Raw genomic sequence first — 11,288 nt, 5'->3', positions numbered from 1 at the left:
GTTTTTCTTGTTTCTTTTCCCATTTCCTCTAGGTGGAGCTGTGAGTTGACTGTATCCAGTTCACTTCCTATTTCAGTTGTCACACCTGAGGCTCACAAACTTCTAATTTCCACAATACTTAATCTAAGATCAGCACAGACCATCATCGGTGCTAAATTGAACAGTCAGCTCTGTGATCACTGTGGCCACTCTGGTAAAGTCTATGTTTGCATCTTTGATTACTTTGGAGTTGTACTTACCTGAAATCCTGTGTTTACCTTGTACCTTCGCTCTGGTGTATATGGTGAATGAACCAACACACAGCTTCCTTAATCGTTGATAAAAACCTGGACAAACAATCATATTATCACCCAGGTGCCTAAGGTCAGCCACTCCCCATCGCTGCTTCATTCTTCCTTCCAGGGACCACTGAATCCTCAAACCCTTTCCTCAAAAACCTCAATACCTTTATATTCCCAGTGTAAATAGTTTTGTATATAATGTAAATAAATCTTTCAAACTTTTACTCTTGTTGGTTTTTCTGCCAGACTTCAAAGTTTATTTGCTGCCCTCAACCACAATAGGATTCAACCCAATTCAAGATGGCCACCACAGCTAATTGACCCTGGCCAACAGATAAACTGGCTGGATCTCAGTTCATTTTACAGACATTGAACTCAAATTGGTTGTGGTAATAGCTGAGAGACATCCCCATCACATACTCTGATGGCTAATAGATCACACAAGATCTTTGTTGAAAACTTTGGCATGCAAAGTGGTAGGTGGTATGCAATCCTTCCAGGAATACTAGTTTATTTAGATAAACTGTTTTATGCGGTTTGTTAATCCCCTTAATACTGACTTTTAATAAAAATCATTCAGTCTTACAATATAGGCACTTAACTCAAGGGATGAGCCATTATTGTGTTCACACATAACAGCAAAGACTTTTCTCATCAGAAAATACTGATTAAGTCTGTTTCATCAAATCTCTAAAACTCTAAAAATGTAAAATGTCTAAAAATGTAAAAGTATTTTTACTTTTAAAACACAGATGATTCCAACCCTAAAAGGTGTATTTAGTCTCTCAACCCTAAGCATTTGTGAGTGAAAGCAAAGAGGCAAAGGGAAAGATAACTTTTATAAGTGTCTGAAGTCAAATGAACGATGTTACAAATGCCCATAGTCACAGAGAAAGTCCTTGAACATTAATGTCTAATAACATCATTCCATAGTGAAAAACCGAATGCAATGTGACAGTATTTAAGATGCATCTAGAAATGGAAAGAAGTCAAGAGAAGGTTTTCTGAGAACATTTTTGAGTTTTTATTTTTAATTTATAAACCTCTACATTTCATTATACTTACCTCTGCATTTCAGACTCAGCACCGACACAGCCATTATATGTCCTGATGTGAGATGATTTTTCTTGTGAAGAGGCTCAAAAACAAAATTCTGTCAAACCCATCAATGCCAATGAAAAAATAAGTTAATATTGTAACAAATGTCACTCATTGCAACAAACCCAAAGAGGTAAACAGGTTTAGTGAACTTTATATCAAGTTTCATCACTCTATTTTGCCCCACCTGCAGATTGACTGTTATACTTCATGTTTATTACTTTAAACAGACTGAAAAAGATACTGGCTGGTAAACCTGATGGAATATAGTCACTACAAGGGTTCCAATCAGAAAAAAGTAAACTTAACAATTAAAAATAAAGCTTGCAAGTGAGAGACTTTTCTCTATGTGAGAGGGACAACTGTCTCAGGACTGTCTGCTGTATGTTTTTAAAGAATATTTTACCAATATTCTGCCATTGAAACAGAAACACAGAAGTGTGTGAAGCTCCAAAGTTTGTGCTTCTGACTCAGTTTGATGACACATTGATATTTATTGTGCTTACACCTAGTCTCAGAACTGCCCTGAAGCACATGAGGGCTGAAAAAGATAACATTTTTCACCAAGCAAGATCATCTAGACATTTATTTTGCTTAACAATATTATGTCAGATGCTAACAAAGAGTACAAGATTTGTTTCCCATAACTGCCACTATAAAGACTGAATTTGAATTATAAAGTTAAAAGTGGTTTGTTTTTTTCCTAGCTGGGTCATGTTTGCTTGGCTCTGTCAGTGAACTTGTCAGCTTGTCACACTAAATTGTTTTAAGTTACTAACCTCTCTAAGGGTTCTCTGGCGTACATTTGCTTGCAGTACATCCCAAAATCAAACATTTTTCTCATAAAATACTTTGAAAACAGGCATGATAATTTATATTCACCAGACTGCAAGACATTCATTTGGAAATGAGTGGTTTTGTTACACAATTAATCTCATAAGAAAAGTTTTTTTTAACAAGGTATCAGCTCAAAGGTTGACAAGTCAGTATCACTACTAACAAACTTTCTACATCAGATGCAAAAAAAATCCAGCAAAAACCAAACTCATGCAGGACCTGAGAGCTGCATCATCCTGCAGCTGATCATCTATTGTGACAAGTTTTTATCTATTAGCTCTTTGGAAATCACCTTGTTGGTGCTTAATCATAGTATTAGGCAAATTAACCATGTCATCTTTTATCTTTTTCTTTTATAAATACAGCCAAAGAATCTGGAACATACATGTTCTCCTTATGCAAGCATTGGTTTTCTCCAGGTACTCCAGTTTCTTCCCACAGATCAGTCATGATGAGATAATTGATAACTCTAACTTATCCCTATGTTTGAGTGAAATGGTTGCATGTCTTGTTTGTCTCTATGTGTAGCACTGTGATGAAATGGCAACTTGTCACCACCTTTCGCCCAATGACTGCTGGAAATAGGCATTACTATTCTTTACCCTTCATAGAAAAGTGAGTAAAGAAAATAAATGATTGAACAAAATGTGAAACAATTGGTGTTTTTTACAAGCAGTTTGTAACAAAGTGCCTCAGAAGCTCATTTAAAACCAGTTTTTGGTCTACATTGCCTGTTATGTGTCTACACAACACAACATTTAGGAGCCTTTTTACACCTGAATGATTTACAGGTCAGAGTTAAGCAGCTTGAAGAAAAGTTAAATAAATAATAATAATTATATTACACACACACACAAATGCAGCCAAAATTTTGACGAAAAACTTTTTAAGACATTGAAAAACCCTAAAAACGATTGCTCAAAAATTTTAAATTACAAGAAAGTTTTTGGAGGCAAAATATAAAGAAATGAATGATGTCTCAAGACTTATTAAAGTTTTGACAATTCTGACCGCTGATTGTAGGATTCTGACAGATTTTAACCAAATTTTCTTAAGTTTCTTGTACATTTTCCAACTTCTGGCAAATAGAACCTCAAAAGAATACCACTATGCAAATAGATTTGTCATTTTTGCATAGATTTTTATTGATTTTTTTCGGGAGCTGTCAGACTTATTCTGTGTTGAACAGGAGTTGGATATCATTAAAAGTAACTTTATTTAAACTTTTAAAATGTATGTCAAAAAAATAGATTAAAGTATGAAAGTTCCTCTTTTAAAAAGCAAAACGTCTTCAAAAGATAAAGACGTTGTCTTAATTGAAACGTGCAAGGTTTAATAAAAAAGGAAAGAACATCTATTATGACTTTTTTTTCATTAACAGCAGGTATTTGGTGTCTCCTCAGTTTTGTTTGATTTCAGCACCACGGACAGCGCACCTCAGCTACAGGACACAGTAACTCTGTATGGATACATGTTTTCATATAGCGCAGCCAAAAAGTCAAGACTATTATTTTCAAAGTGCATGGAAACTTTAATTTAAAGTGTGAGAAAACCTAAAGCAGCATTTAGGGCTTGATTTGAACTATTGTGAAAGTTCTGTCACGTTTACGGAGTAATTATTCTTTGACAGTGAACTGTTTTTTTAATTGTAAACAGGGCGTAGATGCCTTCTTTTATCAATATCTGCGCAATAAATGAAGAAAACTACAGTGACAGCGGGTCCCTGGTCCTTTAAACCGAGCCGGGTGCAGATCGGACCTGTCGGGAGGGGAACAGTTTGGATCAGGAACGGACAGGGGGAGAAGTTGCACCGCCCCGGTTCAGGCAGCAGGGCTGGAGCAGATAAAAGCTGAGATAGTGATTGAAAGTGATGGTAAAAGGATTTAGCCTCGGCATTAACTGAGAGAGAGAGAGAGAGAGAGAGGGAGAGGGAGAGAGAGAGAGAGAGAGAGAGAGAGAGAGAAACAGAAAGGAAGGGAGGGAGGGAGAGGAGGAGGAGAAGGAGGGAGGGATATATTTTCCATAAAGCCTTTTTTTCTCCCCCCTATCTTTCTGCCCTTGAGCATCCCGGGTAAACCCGAGCTTGTAAAGTGGGGAAGAAGAGGAGGAGGAGGAGGAGGAGGAGAAGAGAGGGGGTGACAAGGGCGGGCTCAAGCCTTTCCTCAAACTCAATATTTTATACTTTTGATACTCCTTGACGCGGGATTTCAGCCTTCTTTCTTCCCCGGCCGTTTCCCAGATCTAGGACGCGGATCCAGCAGCAGCAGCAGACCATCCGCGGTGTGATCAGAAAGTACCCGGCGGAGGAACACACTGATCACCGGGGGTACAATACGGACGGACGGCCGGTCAGTGGATTGTTCGGAGGGGATTCGTTTGGGCCAGCAGGGGATGGGTGGGAGGGGAGGGGGACGGGATCCCAAAGTGCTGACCGGCCTCATAGATGCGTGGAAGAAGTAAGTCAGTGTTTCTCTTTTTTTTTTTTTATCTGATGAAGCATTTCACAACACGACTTGTGCACAAGATCCGGACCACTTCAGGATCACGGGAGTTAACGAGAAGACTTCCAGCCTGGTTTACTCTATTTAGGGAGCAGCGGTGTGTGGAAATAAAACAGTTTGTGTAGTGGGAGCGGTGCTGCACGGCCGGGCGCATAACTGTGGAAACTGACACACCCCTGCAAGGAGATCGGTGCTGGAGAACAAGTAAACTCAGAGTACGCAGGGTTTGGGACAGGTTGTGGATACACCTGACTTTTGTCACTTTGAGGTCACAGATTATAATTAGACAATCCAAATGAGAAAAAAAGAAGCACTGTGCCGGAATTTATTCACGCGTTTAGCTTAAAATCTAATTACAGCTGCAAGGAGAGAATCATTTGGTTATAAACTTCAAGAGTTTGTTTTGCTTAAAGTTTATTCTACTATTAAACACCGATGATTATTACATAGACTAATATAAACACATAGAAATTAATACTGAATTTACTTTTTTTTTAAAGTGTAGTTCGCGCAATAATGGTGTGAAAGATTTCCGTTTTGCATGAGTTTAAATGTTTTTAAAAGGGTCTAAAAACATATTTTTGAGTGATATTTTTTCCAGTGTTCACCTATTATCTGGAGCTCACTCTGCTCTGCAGCGCAGGAGCAAATTCCACACACAGGCGGCACCCGGTAGCAGCAGCACGTGTTTTTACGCACAGGATTATGGCACAGGGATTGGCGCTTTTAAGTAATCAGAACTGCACAGTTTAGGTCCAGTTTGTGTCGCAGGAAAGTTAAAGTCGAGTTTCATCTTTTAAAAGAACTCGAAAGTTCTTCTAATCGTAGGCTATATTTTTTCCTCGCTTTCCCAAAAAAACACCAAGTCTAAGTGCAAAATAACTAATGGGAGCGTTGTATTAACTTTTTCTTCACTTGTCTCCACAGCGCTCTAGCGTCATTAGAAGACGACCTGAAACGTCCAATGGAGCTACTTGAAGACGCAGCAGCTTCTCTTTCATCCTCCCCATCTGGCACCGCTTCCCCGCGGCAGGACGCCGCGCTCTGAGACATGGATCCGCGCGACCATCTTCCACCCAACTCCTTGAAACAAGATGGGAAAAGTGTATGACGAGGCTCATCTCTGTAACAATATCCGTCTCTCCACCCACCGCCATTCTTTGCTCCTGGAAACCAAACAAGACACCCCCCCCTTTCCGTCGGTTCTCCTGGGGCCGCCAATATTTGTCAGGCGACACTGAGTGAAAGCTGCAGAATAAACTTTCATCAGGGGCATTTATATATACAGAAAAAGCCAGGAGGCGAGTTGACTGAATTTACTATCCTTTAAAAAGTGGTGGGAATTTTCACTCTAACCCTATGATCACCGCTCCATGCGTTTTTCCTCCTCTTTGAGCTCTGTGGCCCCCTCACCCAGTGCCGGACCCCGCTCCGTAGACCTCCCCCCCAGCCTGCCATGCTCCTCCAGGCCGTGTTGCTGTTGCTGCTGCGTTGCTTGGCTTCCACCCTGGGCCAGTACGACCTGTGCAAGTCCCTGGTGAGCACGGACGAGGGCTCGGTGTGGGAGCATTACGCATGCCAGCCCAGTCCCATGTCCATGAAAGACTACATGCGGATCAAGGTGGACCCGCCCGGAATCACGTGCGGAAACCCACCTGAGAGGTTCTGCACTCTGGTAAGTTCATTTTGTGACATGCTTACTATTGATTCCCAAAAGTGTTTGTAAACATGCACTTTATTACTTTTTATCAAAACCTGAAAACTATACTGAAGAATATTGGTTTAAGCATTATAATTAAAGAAAAACTAAGCATAAAGTTGTGACAAACATAGCAGGATTCCCACTAAAAGTCAACCAGATCTAAATAAGTATAATAACTTAGCATCACACAACCTTGAACAAGAAATGCCCAGTGTTGTTTGCATGATATGGACCCCTGTTTTATTCAAAGTTCTACCCCAAACCTCCCCCCAGACAAAATGCGCTAGACCTTTCAGCTCCAAGGACACTAAAGGGTGAGCTTGCAGAAATACCTGATAAATGTCTACCAGAGTGATATTTAATGCTCTTTTTGGCCGGCAGGCTTGTCCTGGTCTAATGAAGGTGTAATAATTTGAAATCAGGGTTATAAAACCCAAACCATAAGACTGCAATTAGGCTTCTGACCGCTTCTTGCCTCGTGAAAACTTTTCCGCTTCATGCTTTGACTCAGAACTTGACTCACTGTGTGTGTGAGAGACAAGATTTCTTCTTGACAATTGACCCACTGTCACTGATTGTCCACTCGCTGAAGGTGCCAGACTTGTTTTGACATGCATGAGTCAAAATCTCACAAGAAGACGTGTCATAACAGCAGTGCAGGCTTGTGTATATCCTATATAATTATGTAAAATAGGAACCAAGTGGAGATTTATTACTTTTAGACCAGATTTTACAAATGACCCTCCGAGTCTGTTTCCCGCTCTTCCTCCCATAAAGACTAATTACTGACATATGGGGTCATTGGAACAGGAAAGGATACTCTGTACCTCGGACATCTAATGGTTAATGATTTGTTTAGTAGCGGAAACCGCCGCTGTCTTGAGTGAAACCTCTTCGCTTGGAGGGGGTAGATGGACAGGAGTAAGGTAAGAGGTGAGGAGATGCTTGCTGCCATAACATATTGACGTCTGCCCCCTAATGGCTCCGGACTGGAAACTTCTATAACTATGTTTCTGAGTGAGCAATGATGAAATATTGATGTGCTCCCCTAATGGGCTTCCTTACAAAGGTTGGCCAGCGACGTTCCATCCCAAGGTTCCTGAGTGTGCTGCACGCCTGATGAGACATAAAGAAAGAAAAAAGAACAAGAGGTGATGGAGGGTGGGACAGGAAGGAGTCTGGTCTTAGTCAGCACTTTCTGATCAGACGGGATCTTTATAGTGGAAAGTTCTGTTTCTCCTCCGGTCATTTGTGGCTTTGGGGATTTAACCAGGTTGCTGAGTGCACTAGCTGGGGATTTAAAAAGTGAAGTTTACTCGAAAAGTGAGGGATGTCAGATGTCAGCTTTGTGTTGCAAATTTTAACAATTATTTTTGCCACCAGTGTGCCTCGTTTTCCTAAAACGTAACAATTCACTGAGCATCCCCAAATCTTTAAAGCTTCTTCAGTAAATCAAGTCTATTAAGCCTTTAGACACCCCCAAACAGACATTGGCGAAGTCATTGATACACAGATCATTTATTTTCAGGCAAGCAGTAGTCCCCCCTCACCCCCACCCCCCTTGCTCCTAGATTTGGCAGCTTTACAGAAAGTCCTCTATCCTTCCTAATTGGTGTACATTTACATCTACTCATTCAGCAACCCTACAAATCAAAAGAAAGTCACAGCACTAGGGGAAAAAAGAGGCTGCACAACTGAATGTGCAGAGCTGCTTGTCTTTAATAAGACTTGAGTAAGACTGCGGAAGATGCAAAATAATTTTTTTTCCTCCCATCTCTCACTCTACAGTATGAGCGCTCCGGTGTGTTACTTGCTCCACTGTGGGAGAATTCACTTTTTGAAGCATACTGTAGCTTCCCTCACTTCCATGCAGTTTACTGTAGATGTTGCTCCTTGTCTCCACAGGGATGTATTTTTTTCTACTCTATTTATCTCCCTTGTTTCCTGGGAATGCAGCAGCCTTTCTCCACAGCCAACATTGGCAGCATGTTGGCTTCTTTCATTGCAACGGGCTTCCAGCACTTTGAAAAAGACGCTACTGTCACCAGTGCTGTGTGGAGCTTCACTTTTTTTTTCCTTTTTTTTTTTTTTGTAGAATACAGTCATAGCTTAGATTTAAGGTGATGGAGTAAAGAGGTCTGAGTCAAAAAAGTAGCTAATACTGAGGAAGATCCAAGCTTAGCTAAGCACAAAGATGAAATTAAAGCACTATCCCACAGTGTTGATTTAAAAAAATCCAGCATTTGAGTGTCTGTCTGTGCTGTTGTTCGCTATTCTTTTTTTTGTTTTGTTTTGTTCTGAACCAAAACCTTCAATCAAGCATCTCCCTCGGGGCCGAGAACAGAGAGCAGCCGAATGCAAATGGGAGTTTGCATGTGTGCTGGAATGCACTGTTTGTGGTGACGTCTGGGGGTTTGTGAAACGTGCGGGAGAGTTGGCTGAGAGTGCATGTGTTAGTATGTCTTAGAAACACCCCAAAAGCACACACCTTGCTGTTCCACAACACATTTGCCCATTTTAGAAGGTAGAAATGAGCCAGCTCTAAAAATAGACATGAGAGGAGAGAGGAGCCGCGCAGCAGTGGATAGGGGGGAGCATGCAGGAAAAGGGAGGAAGATGGCAGCTGGTAGTGTGGATCAGTGCATCGCAGACTGGGCCTATGGCCATAATTCATGCTTCCTGCTTAGTGTAGCCTTGCCAGACCCGGATGGCCTGCCCTGCCCAGCAGCAGGCCATCAAGGCCACGCAAAAGGGCCACCTAAATCCAGCAGTGGGCCACTTTGGATGCACCTCCTTGGTGTAAAAAATAGCTCAGGAGGGCCAGTGTCCTAATAAAGCACAACCGGAGGTGAATTTGGACGCAGCATGAGCAGATTTCACCGTGAAGAGAACAGATAGTTGCAGAGAGTGTACAAACAAGGGATATGGAGGGGAGGGTGTAGTGATGTAATGGTGTGGCTCGCTTTCCCATTAGGACACAGTTGAAAGTGATCTGAGAGTGTTTAGATGTGTTGGCAGAACGGGAGGATAGTTTTAAGTGAGATTTATCCTTCACTGAGGTGATACTAAGAAGGATTGGCCGCAGGGATTTAAACAGCCTGAGGTGGACTTAACAAACCACCTGGTTTCACCAATCAGGAACTCAAGACTGATGGGTAGCTGCTTGAAAAGGAGAGACAAATGTGTACACAACTAGTGGTTTTTTTGGGGTTTTTTTTTGGATGTTTATGTGTTGGAGAGATTTAGTGGTCTCAACCGTACGCTTCCTGTGAGAATTTTCTGGTGTGTACTTGAGAAAAGGTATGCAGGGTTTGTTCCAAAAAGCTTTTAACAGACAGACACATGAACAGACACACACAGATACAGTTAAAAGCATTATCATCCACCTTTGCCTTTTGGTTGTGGCTGACAATAAAGGTGTCATCACTAAAATCATGTCATTTGGTCACTTTAAGTCAAGTGCCAGTCATGAGCACTCCGTACTCCAAAAATGTCTAAAGAAATAATTTTATAATGTGTTACACAAGCCAGATCTCACTTGTTTTTAAAATATTAAATCCTGTTTCCACCTTTTTGCCTTTTTCGCATCTCCTTTGTGATTGGTTCAGACCGAACGCCATCAATAAAATATGGCAGCTTTTCTCTGAATTCAGCTCTTGAGTGCTCACTAAGAAAACACAGCAACTCCTCCTGATATTCAAGTTTTTTGTTTGTTTCTTTTCTCGTGGGGGTGGGGGGTAACTGCGCCTAAATTCAAAGCTAGGTTCATAAAATAACATGTCCAGGTCCAACTGTGGTGACTTTAGCAGGATGAGCTCAGCTGCTGCTTTGGAGCAGCATGATGTCTCCGCTCTGTACTTCTTCTCTCCTCCTCCTCCTCCTCATCCAGCACAGTCACACATGCCTTCAATAAACATTTATTTATTTATCTTTTCCTTGGACGCACACACACACACACACACACACAGACATAAACAACACCCACCCACACAAACGAACACCTAAGGCACATTTTACACTCACCGACTGCTGTTTTGTACCCAGGAAAGCAGTTTTACAGAGAACGGTTAAACACTTTTTCAGGTAATTAAAGCAAATCCTGGATCACTTTATGTAACCGTGTTCCTGTTCTTCACTTACACCAGCATGGGAAAGTTTTGACACCCCTAATTAAATATATAAATTTTAAAAACTGCTACCGTAAATAGCCAAGCGAGTAAAAGATGACCTGATTTTCAAAAGGCACAGAGTAAAAGATAAAATGTTTATTTCATGTATTCTAGAGGATTTCTTTTAAAGTTTCAAAGAAAATATGAAACAGGGACAGACGCATAACTTTGAGCCTCCTGTCTGTTTAGTTGTTATTTAGCAAATTGCTTGTAAATCCTATTACTGCTGCTTCTTCCAGTTCTCATATGGGTGATATTCACCATCAGGATTTTTGAACACTGGGGCATCAGCCAAGCCCTAAAATCTTTGAATTTTGATGTGACCATTTTGAAATTAATTTTCAAGCAATTTGAAAGGTAATATATATATATATATATATATATATTATGGCATGCTGTTCAGGAAATTATTGTATATGTATTCTTATATTTGAAAGTTTGAATATATGGAATGAAACCTGAATATATGGAATAAAACCTGAATATATGGAATGAAACCTGAATATATGGAATAAAACCTGAATATATGGAATAAAACCTGAATATATGGAATGAAACCTGAATATATGGAATGAAACTTGAATATATAGAATGAAAACCTGAATATATGGAATGAAAGTCTGAATATATGGAATGAAAGTCTGAATATATGGAATGAAACTTGAATATATAGAATGAAACTTGAATATATAGAATGAAA

The 11,288-nt window shown here is 40.6% G+C and overlaps 1 protein-coding gene across 5 annotated transcripts in view; it reads left to right on the top strand.

Annotated features, from left to right (window-relative positions):
* Positions 1-4,611: 4,611 nt before the first annotated feature.
* The window catches only part of LOC108231021 (sarcoplasmic reticulum histidine-rich calcium-binding protein), an 80,580-nt gene continuing 73,903 nt past the window's right edge, over positions 4,612-11,288 (top strand). For all 5 annotated transcript variants that reach the window (XM_017407802.1, XM_017407806.1, XM_017407805.1 and 2 more), the window contains exons 1-2: positions 4,612-4,672; positions 5,645-6,392. In XM_017407802.1, coding sequence (XP_017263291.1) covers positions 6,174-6,392 — 219 coding nt within the window. In that variant the 5' untranslated portion in view covers positions 4,612-4,672; positions 5,645-6,173. The remainder of the gene's footprint in view (positions 4,673-5,644; positions 6,393-11,288) is intronic.

This window comes from Kryptolebias marmoratus, linkage group LG14 (genome assembly GCF_001649575.2).
Source record: "Kryptolebias marmoratus isolate JLee-2015 linkage group LG14, ASM164957v2, whole genome shotgun sequence".
Taxonomy (NCBI): Eukaryota; Metazoa; Chordata; class Actinopteri; order Cyprinodontiformes; family Rivulidae; genus Kryptolebias; species Kryptolebias marmoratus.
The sequence above is the reverse complement of the archived record's forward strand: the minus strand, read 5'-3'. Positions and strand labels throughout refer to the sequence as shown.